This window comes from Trichinella spiralis (assembly GCF_000181795.1).
Source record: "Trichinella spiralis strain ISS 195 chromosome Unknown Scfld610, whole genome shotgun sequence".
Taxonomy (NCBI): domain Eukaryota; kingdom Metazoa; phylum Nematoda; class Enoplea; order Trichinellida; family Trichinellidae; genus Trichinella; species Trichinella spiralis.
Window position 1 is genome coordinate 424,508 of NW_003527549.1, and position 18,134 is coordinate 442,641.

General features: G+C 33.9%; 5 protein-coding genes across 5 annotated transcripts; 1 reads left to right on the plus strand and 4 right to left on the minus strand.

The window, feature by feature from the left end:
- Positions 1 to 129: 129 nt before the first annotated feature.
- Positions 130 to 1,742, minus strand: Tsp_09916 (putative ATP synthase F1, delta subunit). Its single transcript, XM_003370657.1, has 3 exons — positions 1,652 to 1,742; positions 1,385 to 1,516; positions 130 to 809 (listed from the first exon to the last, which is right to left on the minus strand). The coding sequence occupies exons 1-3, from the start codon at positions 1,740 to 1,742 to the stop codon at positions 130 to 132; spliced, it is 903 nt and encodes a 300-aa protein (XP_003370705.1).
- A 2,918-nt stretch (positions 1,743 to 4,660) lies between these two features.
- Tsp_09917 (hypothetical protein) lies at positions 4,661 to 8,653 on the minus strand. Its single transcript, XM_003370658.1, has 8 exons — positions 8,627 to 8,653; positions 8,318 to 8,425; positions 7,581 to 7,630; positions 7,078 to 7,146; positions 5,834 to 5,930; positions 5,689 to 5,699; positions 5,296 to 5,599; positions 4,661 to 5,158 (listed from the first exon to the last, which is right to left on the minus strand). Exons 1-8 carry the CDS (start codon positions 8,651 to 8,653, stop codon positions 4,661 to 4,663), a joined length of 1,164 nt encoding a protein of 387 aa, XP_003370706.1.
- A 1,512-nt stretch (positions 8,654 to 10,165) lies between these two features.
- On the plus strand, positions 10,166 to 11,912 carry Tsp_09918 (hypothetical protein). The gene is made up of 6 exons (XM_003370659.1): positions 10,166 to 10,246; positions 10,423 to 10,639; positions 10,782 to 11,004; positions 11,114 to 11,256; positions 11,337 to 11,502; positions 11,564 to 11,912. Exons 1-6 carry the CDS (start codon positions 10,166 to 10,168, stop codon positions 11,910 to 11,912), a joined length of 1,179 nt encoding a protein of 392 aa, XP_003370707.1.
- Positions 11,913 to 12,108: 196 nt separating this feature from the next.
- Tsp_09919 (conserved hypothetical protein) lies at positions 12,109 to 12,795 on the minus strand. The gene is given in 3 exon segments (XM_003370660.1): positions 12,109 to 12,458; positions 12,472 to 12,646; positions 12,661 to 12,795. 3 exon segments carry the CDS (start codon positions 12,793 to 12,795, stop codon positions 12,109 to 12,111), a joined length of 660 nt encoding a protein of 219 aa, XP_003370708.1.
- A 422-nt stretch (positions 12,796 to 13,217) lies between these two features.
- On the minus strand, positions 13,218 to 17,945 carry Tsp_09920 (putative FG-GAP protein). The gene is made up of 20 exons (XM_003370661.1): positions 17,741 to 17,945; positions 17,575 to 17,669; positions 17,326 to 17,502; positions 17,080 to 17,236; positions 16,725 to 16,980; positions 16,538 to 16,640; positions 16,354 to 16,471; positions 16,036 to 16,285; positions 15,843 to 15,939; positions 15,515 to 15,790; positions 15,308 to 15,463; positions 15,166 to 15,248; positions 14,859 to 15,099; positions 14,512 to 14,766; positions 14,281 to 14,427; positions 14,147 to 14,212; positions 13,874 to 14,052; positions 13,686 to 13,803; positions 13,377 to 13,610; positions 13,218 to 13,298 (listed from the first exon to the last, which is right to left on the minus strand). Exons 1-20 carry the CDS (start codon positions 17,943 to 17,945, stop codon positions 13,218 to 13,220), a joined length of 3,294 nt encoding a protein of 1,097 aa, XP_003370709.1.
- Between the last annotated feature and the right edge of the window lie 189 nt (positions 17,946 to 18,134).

The following is an 18,134-nucleotide window of genomic DNA, read 5'->3' on the forward strand; positions in this document are numbered from 1 at the left end:
ATTTGCTGCGCAAAAGTGAAGCATACATTGTCGATCATCCACAAAATTAATTATTTTACTAAAGGTTTTATCTAACAATTGAAAAAAACACTAAAGAAAAGCAAGGAAAGAAAAAATTAACTTTAAAAATTAAATTTTCTTTAGCATTCCTTTGGCGCAAATAGTTGCATTGTCAAGACAATGAAAAATTTGTCTACCATTTTCAGCTAAGTAATCTTTGTGATGTATTGCATAAACAGTGCTGTATCCAATTTTTTCAAAAAGAAGCTGTGAACGAATATTAGTAGCTATTGTTAATATAAAATTAAAATTATGCTGCCTTGCCATTTCTTCTGTATCTTTCAAGAGCTTTTTAGCAATTCCTTTTCCTGCAATTGAAGCGGAAACGGATATAACTTCAACAACTAGATATTTCGTTGAACCGCAACTTAATTGCTTGTCATTGTTTAAAATTCGTTGCAGACTATTCTCTTCCATTTTATTAATGAAATTTCCAATGATAGTGGCCTTTTCAGGAAAAGTGCTAGCAGGGATTTTTCCCATATTGGTCGATAATGTATGAAGAGAATTTAACACGCATGCTACCAAAGTGCCTTTATGTTTTACCAAAATTGAAAATGCATCCTTGACAGATGATTCAACTAAAAATGTTAACAAAGGCATCAGTTCGTCCGCAGTTGACTTTAACGCTTGGCTGAGGGGTTCGTTGAAAATGAAATCTTGGGAAAGGAACGATTTGATTTCTGAGACATCTTTTTCAGTTGCTTTCCGAAATTGAAATTCTTTAAACATATCGCCGCTGCTCATTCCTAAATTAATAAAAAAACAATATTTAAAAAAATTAATGCAGCCAATTTATTCATATTTGTGATTGAATACAAAAATCGAAATGAAGAGAAAATAATTCACGACTTTCAATTTCAACTGCTGCAACTCCATGACACAGCAACCGACTTTCGACTTATTGATTTGACATTACATTCGCTTTCAAATTCAAAACATCAAAAGTAATCATATCTGTTCTAATTAGAATCGAACCATTAAAATCAAACCATTAATATCGAATGATTTTTGGACTTTTTTGATGAACTAGGAACTGGAAAATAACGAAGCATGTACTGATTTCTGTCGTATAAAATTAAAATTTGAAACAATAATTATTACTCGCTATTTAAATAATTGCTGAAATTAATACTTTATTACAAAACATCATGTTTAAATCATGAATTATTCAAATTTATGAAATATTTTTAGTTTATGCATTACTTTTAAATACAAAATTGTTTTTTTTTCATGAAAAATAAATAAATTCTCAATTCACTTTTTGAACTGCAGTGATTCTGTTACTGATATTGAATGCAGCTTCTTTTCTGTTAATTTTTACCTTGGTTTTCGTCTCCAGACAGGCTACATGCCTTCATTTGTGGAAGTAATCGGATTATTGGTTCTCTCTGATGCACGCTTTGGTAAATTAGTGGCGGCTTTATTGTCAACTTCGTGCAGCCGATGGCGTCAACTGTACACAATCTTTGTAGACGTGATATGAACCATTTCCAAGAATTTCGACTTCTTAAATGTTGAATATACTGCATAAGCTGCTAGTTTTGGCTTCAGTTCGCCACACCAACTGATTGCACTAATTAATTTAAACTTTCTTCCGTTAGGCAGTTCTCTGATTGGTCAAAATCTGATCTGTCAAATTTTTGCAGCCGATCTGACAGCTGCTGTTGTCCTGATTTCATTGTTTTTATCATTCACTGCTGCTGCTTTTATTGATTTACAACTGTCATACTGAACACTGACTGTCCAAATGTTCACTGTCAATATTGATGCTTTTATGATGGCTTTTCAAAGGAAAACAATTTTTTCTTTCCTATTATTTCTAAAATATTGATTATGGCTAATGTTATTTTCTTTATTTTAAACTACTTTTTTTTCATTATTCATTTTATTTAACAAAATTTAGCTTAAGTTTTTTTCACTTCCAGGATTCAGTTTATATGAAATGTTTTCCACCAGTAAAAATTGCAAAACGATAATTTTGATCCTAATTAACCAGAATCACAGATTCGGCTTTTATTTTCAAAATTAGCAAAATAAAATATTGTCGATATATTTAGTTAAGTACATAACAAATACAGACGACAGTAAATTTAGACTAAACACTTGGACTGCATTGTGATATGGTATTGTAAGGGTTCTGTAAGAAAGCGATAAAATGGAACATTTCATATCAGGTAAATTAAACAATCTGTTGAACATTTGACAAGAATGTACTAAAATGATTTGACTAAAATGATATTATTACTTGTTCTTAAGAAAACAATGAATAATACAAATTATTAATCTCAATGATCAACAAAGATCAAATTTGTAACGTCCCACTTTCCGTATGATCATTATACTTGCTGCTAGATTGTTCCCATACAATTCTGACTCTACTTTGTCAGTTTTTCTTATGCTACCTCTTATTTTTCATGCCATTCTTTCTGACGATCAGCAGAAGAAGCAAAAATAGAAAAAGTATTATGATCAGCTTTATTAGTGAATAAATGATGCACGAATACAGATACAAATATAATTAATAATCACAGTTTTTGCACCTACAGCTGCCGACCAATTCCACATCCACATTTGTTGGTTACGCAGTTGACCTGCTTCTGTTCACAGAGCAGCTAATTTGTTCTTTGTCTTTGCTCATTATAGCGGTGTCTGCAAAAAATTTATCATTCACAAAGCTGATAACCTGCAGTCAGTGGAGTGGTTTTCTTCTCTTTCATCGGCATCTTCACTACTGATGTTGTCTACAAAGGAGTTTTATACTGGTCGACCGTGATGACTTGACATGTGGTGAGTGCTCCATTAAGCATTCATACTACGCCTAGGGAAGAATTTTCGGTGAAATAAGCAAAGAAAGTGGCATTTATTAATCAGCAGATAGGATTTGTTAATATCACAAACATAGTGATTTTTGACAGGCACCGTTTCAGTGTGCTTTTATTTGCTACTTACAAATTATGCATCATCATATATGTACTATGACCCCCTAACGCCACAGTGAGGCATTCGTCCATAAATGCATCTAACCGCAGGGATGAGACGACATTGGTGCTTTCAACTTTTCTTTCATTTCCAAATGGCCGTATTTTACTTGAAATTTTAAAACTGATGATAAACTGCAATCCAAAGCAGAATCATTATCACACTGCATTCCAACAACCAATGGAAGCAGAGCATAAGGGAAATAGAGGGAATAAGTTCACGGATAAAATTTGCAAGCAAAAAAACTTATACAGGAAATTCTTTTACGAGAACCCAAACTTTACAAATGAATGAAATGAAAACGCAAATTAAAAAATATTCCATTCCTTAACGCAATGATAAATCAGTTATGAAAAATATCAAAAGCTGAGTCTTAAGTGGTTTGTGCAAATACCGGTGAAATTCTAGATGCACTTGTGTTACTGGGTTACTTTTTCTATATATTTTTATGCAAATGTAAACTATATGCTCAGTAACTAATTATTATATTTTCTAAATAATTTTCAGGCATTTGAAAGATTTTTGTTTTTAATTTGAATGCTTTTACTTATGTTATCGCATGTGAAACACTTCAAAAAAGAATAATTTTGTGAAAATGCATCTGCACAAGGTATTGAAAGTTTGTAAGTGATAAAGTTCTGGCTTAAATCAAGTTGCAAATTCAATCTCACTAAATTTCCTCTTTGAATCTATTAAAATCTGCGAGATATATCCGTCACAACTAGAGACAAACAGATCAAAACTTTACTACACAAAGCACGAACACACACAAATAGATAGAATATTGAAAAACTGGAAACCATATTGTGAGATGTGTTTAAATCTCCCACTGTGAGATACGTTCAGCAACACAATTTAACAACAATAAATCTCAAAGTTTTCCCATTGCTTAGTATTTGTCTAAATTTAGAAACATGATATGTTACGTTCTACACTAATCAAATAATCATTGTCTAAATAAATAGCTCAATCAACCTCATAAACTAACTAAATGTAATAACTACATTTCAATGTGCAAAAGTTCAAATGCAGCATAATACATAATCAATCAAATGAATTAGCTGATATTCGAACATGATATGCAGCAATTATAACAGTTTTCATTAAAATTCACTATTTTGTGTAACAAGTTATTAAAAGATGAAATTTTAACTTTCTAAAATACTTTTTAACGACAAAATTTATCATTTTCAGCCACTCTTTGTTGAATAGAAATTAGCTAAAATAAGTGCAAAATGTTTGTTCCAACTATGAAAGGTCCATTACTATATAAAACATTAGTCTTTTCAATAGATTAAATTGCTCCAAACTTCCTTCATGCATAATAACTATTTGCTTTTGCAAAGATGTTTAAAAAAAGTTATTTTCATCATTTATATACCAACTCAGGCAAATTTGGATAAACTTTTCTTTCGCATGTAGTCATTGAAAATTATCATAAAGTTGCACTTCAATCATTATAACTCTGCTACGCAGAAGAGCCTTTCATTCAAGTTGACAAGAACATATTTTTAATTCTTCTGAAAACGAAATAAAGATTTTGCAAGAACAACAGAATTCCATACAATTTGCATTATTTATTCATCATCAATTCTTGCGTACAATTCAAAAGTATCTTTCATTCAGAATCAGAGGAAGCAGAGCTGAAAACTTCCTTCAAATCCTCTTCTAAATCTTTACGCAACAACGCGCCACGTATCATTTCTGCAATGTACGCGATTCGTTCATCCGGCAGCTGATTCACAACAACGGGACCGTCGATCACCAGAGGCTTTTTCCGTTTGTCCATCACGTGTGGACCATTTGGACGTTCAGCATAGTCGAGTGGCACCGGTTTCGGTCGACTGCTACGATCCAATTCTCGACGAACACGAAGCTCAGCATGCACTGCAGCATTGAGGTATTCTTCATCTAGAGCTTTAATCTTCATGCCAATGCTGCATTCCAAGATGCGCATGTGAATACGCTTCACTTCGTTCGCAGTATCCGATTCTGTGCTCAAATTAACTTTTGTATTTAACTGCACCGAAGCCTTCTTTGTGTCACGTTGAAACCGTAATTCTTTAATTCTGAAAAGATAACTCTTTCCACTGCTAATTTTTTTCACAACACAACCCTAGTTGACAATTCATTCAATAAATAAGATAAAATACAAAAAATAATTACGATTATTCAACAATGAGAGTAAAACAAAATTGCACCACCAAACTTAATGCATAAGTCATTTCACAAAAAACAAAACATTAATATTACATGCCTTTGAAGAAGCTTTTCATTTAGCTGCTGAGTCTTTGCAATCATAATTGGCAATTTGCCTTCAAGAGCTTGTTTACGCTTCTTTTCGTGCGCTTCCAACAACAAATCATATCTTATCTTCTTGTAAAGGCTAAAACGTTGCTCAAGTACTTTCATCATGGTCATACCACATTTCAGTGAATTAATAACAGCACGTGAATCAACGTTTGCAAGCATTTCTTCTTCAAAATTATCATTATTCACTCTTGAAGATCCTCCTGCATTGCGACGTTTCGAAAAACGGTACCTATTTCGCGCCATCCTGAAATTTGACATTTTAAAATAAATTTAACAACATCAATAACGCCTACTACAAAAAATACTTCAAAACAAATTATATGACAAACTTACTGTATGACGTGCTAAATTAATATTCCAAATGATAAGTTTCTGAATGCATTATAAACACAACCTTATACATTTATGGCTTATGAAATGACCCAGTGCGTGCCCAGAATACCAATCTTTACGTTTTAAATACAATAAAAAGAATAACAATGCCCTTTTCAGCAATGAACATAACAATGAAATGGATTACAGTTCGGAAATGAATTAAAGTAATATAACGAATCTCGTCTGAGGCACCGCCTCTGCTACAATTCCAATTCTGCCTTTTTTTGCCTCTGGTCAGTAATCGCAGGACCAACGTAAAAAACGGAAAAAATTTAAATAAAATTAATAACATGTTTTGAAATGAAAAACATGATTTGTATACGTTTAAAGGAAACTAACTAGATACAATTTACAAAAAAGAAATGTTGAATAGAAATTGTTAATAGGCAAACACTGCAAAACTAATCGAAATTTCACTTGGTTGATCTGCTGCAGATTAAACAAACAATGAATATATATATATATATATAACTTAAAGATTACTTTTATTTTCCAGTTGCGCTTATTTAGAGCAATTTTGTTTTCAATTTACATACGTTATCAAGCATAACATGTAAAATTTGTTATCATCATCAATGATCATTAAGAAAACAACTCAAATGTTTAAACATTGAAATACTGTATATACATGCTTTATTCAAACTCCTTTTATTGAGTTTCTAAAAAGTTGTGCGCAACAACAAAAATGCGAAAAGTGCAAAATTACTATCTGTTCCTTCTTATATCTTAATTCTTGCGAAGCTTAACCATATTCATAATCCCTCAACATTAAAATCATTACCATTAAAAGACTGCCAATGCTATTGCATTTCAGAGTTATTCAATATTCCCTCTAACTAAACAGTACATTGATCGATCAGAAAATCCAATTGATTTTGGAAATATACTACCATAAAACTATACCTAAACAAAGCGTTCATGTAATGGAAAAATACTCTTCACAGTTGGGCATTTTAAAATATATTCAAACACTTTTTAACCCACCACATCAAAGTTAAACAGAACGATACCGAAACATTCTTGCATGTGTATAAAAAATGAGCATTCACTTAAAATTGAGTAAGAAAAAGTTAAATCAATCACAGGAAAATAAGAATAAATAATCATTGAAAGTGCTTATATAAATATATATATATATATATATATGCATAACACAACAAATAATTTGAAAAGACTAAATCATGCAAATGGTATCATTAATACAGACTAAATCATAATGAACAAAATAATTTTTGAAAATTATTCCTCTTTCATATATTCATGGCAAATCTTCTGCAAACAAGCATAACATGTTATACATTAGTTGCACAATTAATTAAAGATAATAAAAAAACTGATTAAAAAAACAAGCATTGTTTTTGTATTGCTTTCTTATATAAATGTTTTCTTTCAATCTTAAGCTGGCTGAAAGTTAATCTAAAAAGTTCATTTTATTTAACAAATTAAATGTGCCATAATAAAATTTTTCAGTGCAGATTAGGAAAACTAAAATCAAAAAATCAACAATGATCAATAGTGAAACAAATATCAGTCATGGAAAAACATATTAAATATTTGTTTCGTAAAATATATTCAACATGATTTAATTTAAGAATAATACTGGCTTAAAACAATTACCGTTACTACCAATTTATTTTATATTTAACTCTTTCACTTTCCTAAAAATGCCACATAATATATATAGCATAAATAAAGGTGGAATATATTAAAAAAACAAGAATTTAACATCTTGTTATATTACTGTTCTTCTCATTTTATCACTGTTCATAATTTTTAACATCGATTATTTCATTTTGTTTTGTCATTAAGCTTCCTTCACAGACGAAATACAATTCAAAATTTATTTTTACTTGGAGTTATTCATATGCTCCACTTCCATATTCTCTTTTGATGCTGTGTACTTCCAAATTAATAATATATACTTTCAAATACTTAGCTTCAAAGTTAAATATTGGGAATGAGAATTTTGCACTACAGTAAAATGCAATCAAGTTCAATTTATTCTTTGCAACAAATTATTTATTAATTATGATTATCACTCATTTAATGATTAAAATTTGAAATTAAAGTAAAATTTTACTATACAAAAGAAAGAGCTGGATTTTAAAATGAGTTTTCAGTTCATTCTTTCTAAAAACGGTTTCTGTAATTATTTAATTTAAACATGAACATTTTAGGAAAGCATTCTTTAGGCTTTCCGCTTTAAATCATGCTATTTTTAGAATGATAATTTAATTTACATAAAGTTTTCTGACACTGCTATCAGAAAAATCAGTAGCTGTTTAAGGACGTGTTCTGCCAAGCTTTTCAGTCTTCATGCATTAATGGTGCTTCTTTAGACTTAAGACTTATCCATCTTTTGTGTATGTTCGACTACGTAAAAGAATATAATTAATTAAATATTATATGTGCAAAAAATACGAGCTTGTTACAAAGTGAGCAAAAGTTCACATTCAAATGAATCCAACGAGCGAAGCTTTTGAGTGGATCAAGTGATAAGGCTAGTTAAATAAAAATATCAGGCTAACAGGAGAAGCTGTTCTGAAGGAAATGTCCAATTTTAAAACAAACTTTTGTTAGAAGTCACTTTATGAGGCAGCAGCCACCAAGAGGAGAGAAGTTCAGTTCTTGAAGTTGTATTCGTTATGACCATAAAACTCATTGTGACGTATAGCTCTGCCACTGTGTAGTTATCCTATAAGTTTATTGATAAATTATAGTCTTAGACGCTACGAACTGCTGTGTTCACAAGTTGTTTTGTCAAATCTGAACAATATCGGTTTCTCTAAAGACCCCTTTAATCTGAATGATTCAACTACTTCTGCCCTCATAAGAGGACTCTAGAACCATTGAGACAAGGAGCAAAAATCTTTTTTTATTGAAGCGTAGTGCATACCGTTTGTAGTAAATTAAGACTACTCATATTTTTAAATTTATAAGAAGGCGTGGCTCAAGCTTCTAGAGTAGTATTTTCCAAATTTTTCGGGGAATCTCCTCCTTGGAAGGCATATATTTGACAAATCCCACCCCTAAATTATTGCAATAAAATGAATTTTTAAATTGACTATTTAAATCGAATGTTCATTCAAAAATAATCATATAGTGAGAAAATAATTAATGTGGACGAGCTTGATGCGTTGCGACTAATCTGTTTACATTGACTTCAATGTGCGTAAGAAACAGACGTGAGTCACCACGTTAGGCGATTTGCAGTTGGCTTCTTTTTTTCATTCAAAGGTCAGTCACCACAATGAAGCCACGTTCAACTAAATAGGAAGATGGGAAAGCAAGTAACTTTCTTACCATTGCCCATAAACCGATATAAAGATCTGCAATTTGATGCTGCAGCCAGAAAGAATGATATCCGTTCTTGAATTTCAGCTTTAAAACTTAATTGGTTTGTAATTCAATTAATTCCTCTTCTAATTCCATTTCTGTTTCATCAGTGTTTGAAAATGGGTCTATCACCCAATTTGGAATCTTCATTGTGAACAGTGAGTGAACAGTGAACTGGGAAACATGTTACATAACCAGCAAAAATAATACTGATTGATCATGTTTAATCAATAATTTAAAAAATGAGCATAAAAAACGTAACTTCTATGTTAGTTTTAGAATTAATAAAACGATATTATAAAAATGATCGCTATTTCAATATTATTTTGTTTTTCTATGCTGTTATTTGTTTTATTTTTTAAACAGGCAAGATTAATTTAGACTGAAAATTAAACAATTTTAAGCATAAATTTTATTTTACAATTTAATTTCTTTAACAGTAATATATAATAATAGCATCTTTTAAAAGCTTTAAAATTTCTTCTTGATTTTCATATTACTATTTTAAAGTTTTTCTTTTTTTGTCTTTTCATGTTTATAAATTACTGTACATGTATAGCTTGAAAAATATTCGGTGAAAATTTTTTAATTGAAGAAAAAAAAATTGATCACTTTTTAAATGCACGTTTATAATTTTAAAGCTGTTTGTATATTTTGTAATTTAATTTTTCTTGTTGTTTACTTTTTGGTCAGTTGAACTTTCCATGCAGGTACAATTTCGACTTGGGTCATCAGTAATGAGTGTCGATTTTTGAAATAGTAATTTTATGCGAAATCATTGCGTAAGTGGTTTGTAAAATTTGTTTCAGAAGTCAGATTATTGAAAATATTGAAATTCGTTGCACTGTTTTATGATTTGGTCGTTTGTCAGCAACATAAAACACTTTCCACTAATTAAAATAGCTTGAAATTATGTTCATTGTCATTTTTATTGTTTGAAAATAAATAATTATAACTGAAACTGATTGTATAATATAAAAGGTAATGTTTTTTTAACAAGAGCAGTTAGTTGTGTTATTATTGACTTATTTTTTGTTATTTAAATGGATGCCAGATGTGTTGTAAATAAAATTCTTTTTTCTCTCATTGAACGTGTGAAATGGGCAATCAGATGGATCTGGTGGAAACACTGTTGCATGAAAGAAATGCTAATTTCCTCTCGGAAATATTTTGTGAAAATGTTTTTTTCTTTGTTATATATGGTGAAAGAGAGTATAAAAATATGTAGTTCGAATTTCCACTTTTATTTCGTGATAATTTACCGTTCAGGTCAACGAACGGGTTACTGTATTGTATTGTGTTGTGTAAGACAGGTGCTGATTTGTTTGGAAACAAAAAAAATGGATACGCGTTTAGCAGTTGTTGTTCGGTTGTGCAGAAAGCAGTATTGTGAGAAAAATTGTCCCGCATCCTGCATGTCCTCTGTCTGGTTGGCCTGTGACCGGGCGAGGCAGCTCTGGCCGGTACCGACCAAGGCCGCGCTTTTGCCATTGCTGTAAACTTCTGCTGTACGTCGTTCAACATTCGACGAAGCACACGCTTCAGATCAGGTGGCAGCAACGGGTGAGGCACGGTAGACTTTTTATCCTGCTTTTCCAATGCATCTCTCAGTTTTGTTTATTTTTTTAATTTTTGTATATTTTGGTAATTATTTCTTTTCTCTTTCTTCTTTTTTTTTACATACTTATTTGTTTCTGTTCGACGTTTATTTTGAGGTTCGGCATACGTTTTGCCACCAGAATTGATGATTAACAATGGCAGCGCCATGGGTGGTGAAGTTTTGCCTCAGCTTGTCAAATTTAATTCTTTCAACTCGGCACCGATAATTGAGACCGTCTCGGCTTGTCCATTTACAACAATGACATGGTGCAATCAGGAAGCTTGGGCTGATTTGGGTCTCGCCATAGCTGGATTCATGTCCAGAACCACAATATGCCGGTATGCTATTGATTGATTTGATTTTATAATAATTTTCATATTTTGGCAACAGTTTCGTCAAATAAAAAATATATATATATATATATATATAGTTTATTTCCTTTTCAAGCAAATATGTACCTGAAGAATCATGTGTAGGACAGTCGTTGTTGCACTGCACAGACACACTCGATCCTACAACTCGGAAAATGTTGCTCGCTTTTGCCCAGATGGTAATATCTTGGTGTTACGATAGTGGCAAGCGACTTGCTGGTAAATTAATTATATGAACCGTCGTGATAGATAGAGGAGTAGTTGATTTGTTTTTTTTCTCGTGTTTCGACCGTATTTAGAATTGAACAGTCATTCGTCTTGCATCAGTTTGGCAATGGTCGACGTGGTTACCGATCGAGATTGCTTGTCGGATATTATCCCGCCTCCGACTTTGACTCGCCAAAGCTCAAAGAATACGGTCGACAATTTATCATTATTCAACGTTCTCAGCAATTTTGTCGGCAGGTTTGTCTGTCGAATTAATTCAATTCGTTTCATCCTCGTAATATTCGTTTCCCCGTTTCAGCTATCAAAGTAGCACGATAATTTGCATTTACGACACGATCCGTATGGAATGCGGTGACGAAGCGGCCGAACTGAGTCTGGGACCCGCAGTGGAAGAACTGCTACCCCGTTCTCAGGCGCCAGTTATTTTCCACCAGCCGACTTCAACTACCGAAACCTTGGTTCGGACGCTGGATGAAGAGAACGTGAACGCGTCGGTTGTCGAATTCCAAATGATCCAATCAGAAAGTCGTCAACATGTCCAATCGGATCCAATGCGAACTTCTGGCGTTGATCACCAGCGTCCGTCGTTTCGTGGCTGTTTGATTTTGATCTTCTGCTTGATGCACTTTTACAAATCATTATTGTAATTTGGCACTAAAAGAAATCATCAGATATATTTTCGTATTAAAATTTGTCGTTGTGAACGACTGATTAGATTGATTGATTGATTGATTGAGAACGCTTGTTCGCTTTTCGGTCAGTTTTTTCTACATAATATATGCATATAAGTTTTCTTCCAATTCAGATGTTATTTTGTTTTTTCGTGCCCCAAAGAAACAAAAGTCACATTGGAAAAGCATTGAAATGAACACTGGCAGTTTGGTGGACATTTTCGCAAACGAGGGAAGAAATCGAATGCAACTGCTGCTCGGTACAGACGAGACGACCGAACTGGCGACGAGTGTGATGTTCAATTTGACAACGCAGGTCTGCGGGAACGGCGGTTGCGTCACGTGGGTCCGCAAGGCGCCGTTGGAAGCGTTGCCGCTGGTGCCAAGCTGGGACCCTAGGCCCACGGTGGCAGTGTTGAGACGGATCGAGTTCGTATATTTGGACGGTCGAGCCGAACTGGTCAAGTTCCTCAATGGGATGCACTCGCTCGGCGACGTGGTCGACTGTCTCGTCATCGACGGCTTACAAGCTTACTGCGACAAGCACCAGCGGGCAAGCTTTGCCGGCCTGTTGGCCACGGCCGACGACTTGGCCAACTGGGTCGGTGACCGACGACCGGCCGGCCGCTGTCCGGCAGTTTCACCACCTCCGGTGATCGTCTCGTGTTCACTGCCCGAATCCGAACATCCGGCGCTGAGAACGGTCGCAGCTATTTATACGGACCACTTGGTCGAATTGAAACGAATCCACAACGACAACGTCGAAATCCATCGCAACGGTAAACTGTGCTGCTCGATCACCGTCGACTCGGACAAGCGTATTTTCCAAATTCAACAAGCACCAACCACAACAGCACATCAATTTTCCCACCCAATAAATGATCCATCGACCAATTGAAAAATGAATAATCAAATCAATTCCAATTGCATAGTGTTTGTTTGTTGTAAAGGAAATAAAAACAACAACAACAACAACAACAATAACACACGCTCGCCAATAATAAATATCCAAAACACGAATAATAATAAACATTCATTGGTCAATGTCACGAAAAGCATACTTGCTTACAGCATTCATTGAAAAATGCAATAAAAAAATATGGCACAACAAAAAATATAAATGAAAACAATTTCAAAATAAATATAACATTAGCAGCAACAAGAATAAAAATGAATTAATAAAACTGACTGAATTCATATGATTGTGATAAAATGATAAATAATAAATAACAATAGTAGTAGTAGTAGTAGAAGAGAATAAGGCCCCAAATTGTGATCAAATCAATCAATATCTTCACTGTGCTTATATTCGGCTTTGTACAACGGCTGGTCGTAATATTTTCCCCGTTTGAAAAAACCACACTAAAAAATAATAAAAATTACAATTGAATCTCACACACAAATATGATCAATTAAGAGCGAGATCAAAATTGAACGTACTTTCCACAAAAGGACAGTAATCAACATGAGCAAAAATATGCCGCCTAAAACGGCCAGTATGATGATCCAAAGTGGAATTTTCAATTTTTCTTCAATCTGAGGCATGTCCGGTTGCGCTCGAGTGACCGCGGTCGCTTCATTATCCAAATAGTTGGTCTCTTCAATTCCTTGCCTCCGATCGACCTCAATCCACGCCCGAGATTCGACGAGAACATGATCCACATCTCGATAATCCTACAAAAAGGAACCGAATTACAATTTTGAAAAAAAAGTAAAAGTAAAAAATTCACAGCACTTCAACAAATGTACTATTCCACAGTCTGCTGAGAATTCGAATTGTGGCCGTGATGTTCGGCTCCAAATGATCAATAATACATCGAATTGGAAAACACTTGGCAGTTCTTTTTTCTGGTTGTTTGTTGCAATTCTATTTATTTAAAAAAAATGAAAACTTCATTCATCAGTTTTACACTTTTTAAATGGACTACAAAAAAAACATAAATACCACAACAACACGCTTGTAAGTTTCACCATCGATGTTGACCACCTCTTGTCGAATACGAAAATCACGCAAAGATTGAACAAACTGCAAGGCGGTGGTGGTGTATTTCGGCGACGGCTTGCGTGTCGGCTTTTCCCATTCAGACATTCCATCATCATCTTCAGCAGATCCAATCTAAATTAAATAATTGAAATAAAATCATTTTCAAGCATTGCAATGAATTTAACAATTGAAAAAATGAAGAAAATCATCAATCAATCAATCATACTTTGACATCCAATGGATTGACGTGCTCTGCCATCAAGTCTACATAACAATTACGCGTTTCTGTAATCTACGAATAATATAATGGATTAAGACAAACAGATATATATATATATAGATGTGATCCTCTCTTCTTACAGCACTGCCAGGTATGGGCAATTCTATAACTGGTGTGTACATTAAATAGAGTGCCCATTTTCCGCGTGCGTATGGACTGTAAATTTGATGCGGATGTTCAATCATAACGGTCACATCGCTCACTCCCCACGGGCCACTATTTTTCACCTGGAAATTTGTTTCCATTTTCATAAATTTTCCCAAACAAACAATAAATTAACAAACAAATATTACCAAATATGTGTGAATAACTTGCGGTCCAATGTCTTCTTCATAAAATACGGAAGATTCACCAAATACTTTTCCGCCGAAATAAACCAATTTCGGTTTGGAAATGCCAACAATTTCCAGTTCGGCTTTCTTGATCACCTTCACAGCCACTTTGCATCTATTGTTCGACTCGTCCACTTCGGTGCTTGTGCTATTCACAAACGATTCAAATACCAACGGCTGCCCCAACGTTTCTGACCTTCCTCTGGTCAATTTAAACTTCAATTGAAAGACTACCTATATATATATATATATATGTACAGATAGAGTAAATAAATGAACCAATTTAAATTCAACAAATTAAGAAAAATTAAAATTTGCAAACGAACTTCAGCATTCGGCTCAAGTGGATTTCCAAGCAGTACTTCGATCAGACCATTTTTCAACTTTCCAAAATTCAGCAAATTGTGCGATTTTTGCAATAACATTGGTCTTTCCAGTTCATTTTCGTTGTATTTGACGAACAACGACGATTCGTAAGCTCTTTCACCTTTGTTCGTCACTCTGTAATGCAAGTCCAGTTCATCATCTTTGCCAACTTGCTTGACGTACATATCCGAAGATGCTTCTCTGAGCAAAAGAAAAATGCTTACAAGTCGAAGAATTTCTACAAGGTTGTTTGTTTGTTTTTTTTACTTGGCTAAATTAACCAACAAACAATTCAAAACGAGATCACTGATACATTGATCATCATTTCCGCATTTTTTGTTAAATTCTAGCTATAGAAAAAAAAAGAAAAATTTATTAATGATGAAAATTTAAATAGAAAAATGCAAACCGTAAATTCCGTTTGAGAGCCTATTTTGTCGAGCACAGGATAATCGTTTATATTCGGAATTGTCGACAGGGGAGAAGTTGCCGGCTTTGGCTTATCACTTAGCAAAGCAACAGAAAATACAAATTTCAATGGATTCAGCCAGTCACGATTGGTATCCTGAATAAAAAAAATTACGCATAAATTCAAATAAAACTGAACTATACATACTCGGATGAAAAGTTCATGCTCTTGAATTTGAGCGGACTCAACAGCACCACGTCCGCAGGGCCATTCTTTGTGATAATTGAATTTTCCAGAAAATTCTGCTCTTTTCAAAGCTGAACCGTGACGCAAAACTTCCAAACGGCAGAGCAAAATGTTGCGCGTAAAATCCAACTGCGAACCAATCGTCTGACGTCGGATGCGTAGTTTGGTACGAAATTTAAAACTACAAAAATATAAAATGCAACATACAGTAGGTATAATATTTTTTCGATTATAAAACTGCAAAAATATCCCTATAGCAAAGGGGAAATGAAGAAATATTTTACCAAACTTTTTCCCAGTAATTCTTACAGCGTTGATGATCCAAATCAATTGGTTTCAAATCTTCCTCTTCAACAGTAGTCACAATGTGCACTATAGGTCTAGCTCTTAATAATAATAAATAATGAATGAAACAGTTGGTTCAAATCAGTCAAATATGTATATTGTTGGTTTTTTTTATTTTCAATGGAATATTTTCAAACCTGAGCAAGATGGCCATATCAGATTTAAACGCACCAACCAACAAATCAGGATAACCGTTGTTGTCCATGTCCAAACCGCCGGATAAAGACCATCCGAAAGTTTGGATTGGGTTCAACAAAGGATTGGTAATTTTCAATTCATTTCCTCGAATAATTTGCATGGGTTTCGAATCGAACGATTCCGCAGAACTTCCAAAATAAATATACACCGCACCACCTCCTTCATCGTAAGGAGCCCCAACGGCCAAATCTGACGAAAAAAGAAACAAAAGAAATTAAACAAAAAACACATTTAATAATAATGTCAAATTAAAAAACCGTTGAAATTATCTTCGTTGAGATCTCCCAAATTTGCCGTAGCCGCACCGAACATGCTGTCCATCGATCCGGACAGACGAATCGGCTCTTTGAAAACGAACTTGTTTTTATCCGATGGCTAAATTAAATTGATAATAGAAATTTAAAAGATAAAAGAAAAATAATAATAATTTGAAAAACAAACTTGAACTTTTCCCGATGAAAAATAAACGTACACTCTTCCACCAGTTGGTTTCGTCGAACTGAAGTTGTAATGATAGGGTGCTCCAACTATGAGATCGTCAAAACTAAAAAACAAAAAAAAAAGAAAAATTTCATCAGCGAAATAAATGATTGCACACAATTAACAAATTAAAAAAAAAAACTCTAACCCATCTTGATCAATATCCATCACGGTGACACTGTAACCAAAACCCGAAGCGAAAGATTCATCACCGGTTAAATTCATATGGTCGTGGAAAAGTCTCAAAGCGCTGTACTGGTCGACAGTGACTTCTTTGTAGAATGGCAAAAAGTAGACCGCGCCCGTGTCGTTGCATCTTGGACATCCGGCCACAAGGGTAAAATTGCCATTCGGTTTGAAATTTTCGTGCTCAAATCCGAAAATACCCACCGCTGTTGAATATCCTTCAAAGTGAAAATTAATGGTTGATTTTCTTTTTGAATTGAAAAATTAACAAACAAATAAACACAGGCTGCTGAACAAAATTCCCCTACCGAAGTAACTGTGCGCTTTGATCACATTTTCGACAGTGTGGTTACCTCGAACCATTGGAGTCCATCTCGCATGCAGTGTAGAAAGATGTTCATCAATATCTTGGGCAAACATTCCGCCAATCCATCTGCTCGCACCTGGCAAACCCGTCGCAATAACTTGATATTTCTGGAAAAAAGATAGAGAAAGAGTGTGTGTGTGTGTGAGTGAGAACAAAAAAGTTTCAATTAAAATTGAATAAATTTCCATAAATAAACCTCATCAAGAGTAGCGCTGAAACCTTCTTGACAAACACTGTAATCGTTGTGGCGATTTTTTTTCGTAAAAAATTGACAAGTGCGAATGCGTTTCACGTGTGTGAGGTCATTTTTAAGCAAAAAACAAGCACCTTCAATATAAGCTGCCGATCCGTATATTAAATTTGGCGCACAAACCTTAAGTGGATGGAAAAAACAGTTTTCTCAAAATGCAAAAATCAAAAAATAATCGAAAACTGCAAATCTCACCAATACACGACTGCCACGCCCTGAACTACGAATGGTCGAACCCAACCACTGATGATCTTTAGTATAAATATCTTCCGGATGAACTTTATTCGGTGCTGCAATGGAAATTTTCAATTATGAAAAAACGAACATTTTTTTCCGTCTGATTCGAAAATGAAAAATTTACCATGTTTATAGAAATCAACTTCATCAAATGCAAATGAGGGATATTCCACTCGACTGTTTTGGCACCATTTCGACGTGGCCGTTTCACTGACATTGCTGAACACACTGTTTACAGGGCAGGCAAACATCGCGCCAGCATGCTTCGTACCCACTTGACCAGATTCGGCTTTCGGAGCACCAATTAAAATGCTACAATATTTTCTCATTAATAAATGCAATTGAAAAGAAAAACAAACAAACAAAGATATGCAATTATTGAACTTTTAATAAATGGTATGTTCATTTATCGTCCATTATACTGACCTGTCTCATTGAACATCTGCTTCGAAATTTATATGAATCACTTTTCCAAAAAAAAACATGCCATGGTTAATTTTCAAATGGAAGCTCAGAAA

Excerpts from the sequence above, each read along its gene's own strand:
- Tsp_09916 (XM_003370657.1), bottom strand. The coding sequence starts at position 1,742 with ATGAAATCAGGACAACAGCAGCTGTCAGATCGGCTGCAAAAATTTGAC. Across the intron at positions 1,517-1,651 it reads GAACTGCCTAACGGAAGAAA|TTGACGCCATCGGCTGCACG; the intron begins GTTTAAATTAAT and ends GATTGTGTACAG. Across the intron at positions 810-1,384 it reads GTCTGGAGACGAAAACCAAG|GAATGAGCAGCGGCGATATG; the intron begins GTAAAAATTAAC and ends TTATTAATTTAG.
- Tsp_09917 (XM_003370658.1), bottom strand. The coding sequence starts at position 8,653 with ATGAGTAGTCTTAATTTACTACAAACG. Across the intron at positions 8,426-8,626 it reads GTCTTAATTTACTACAAACG|GATAACTACACAGTGGCAGA; the intron begins GTATGCACTACG and ends ATAAACTTATAG. Across the intron at positions 5,159-5,295 it reads AAAAGCTTCTTCAAAGGCAT|GGTTGTGTTGTGAAAAAAAT; the intron begins GTAATATTAATG and ends ATTGTCAACTAG.
- Tsp_09918 (XM_003370659.1), top strand. The coding sequence starts at position 10,166 with ATGGGCAATCAGATGGATCTGGTGGAAACACTGTTGCATGAAAGAAAT. Across the intron at positions 11,257-11,336 it reads TAGTGGCAAGCGACTTGCTG|AATTGAACAGTCATTCGTCT; the intron begins GTAAATTAATTA and ends GACCGTATTTAG. Across the intron at positions 11,503-11,563 it reads CTCAGCAATTTTGTCGGCAG|CTATCAAAGTAGCACGATAA; the intron begins GTTTGTCTGTCG and ends TCCCCGTTTCAG.
- Tsp_09919 (XM_003370660.1), bottom strand. The coding sequence starts at position 12,795 with ATGTGCTGTTGTGGTTGGTGCTTGTTGAATTTGGAAAATACGCTTGTC.
- Tsp_09920 (XM_003370661.1), bottom strand. The coding sequence starts at position 17,945 with ATGAGAAAATATTGTAGCATTTTAATTGGTGCTCCGAAAGCCGAATCT. Across the intron at positions 16,472-16,537 it reads TTTCATCGGGAAAAGTTCAA|CCATCGGATAAAAACAAGTT; the intron begins GTTTGTTTTTCA and ends AATTTAATTTAG. Across the intron at positions 15,791-15,842 it reads GTAAGAATTACTGGGAAAAA|TTTTATAATCGAAAAAATAT; the intron begins GTTTGGTAAAAT and ends ATATTTTTGCAG.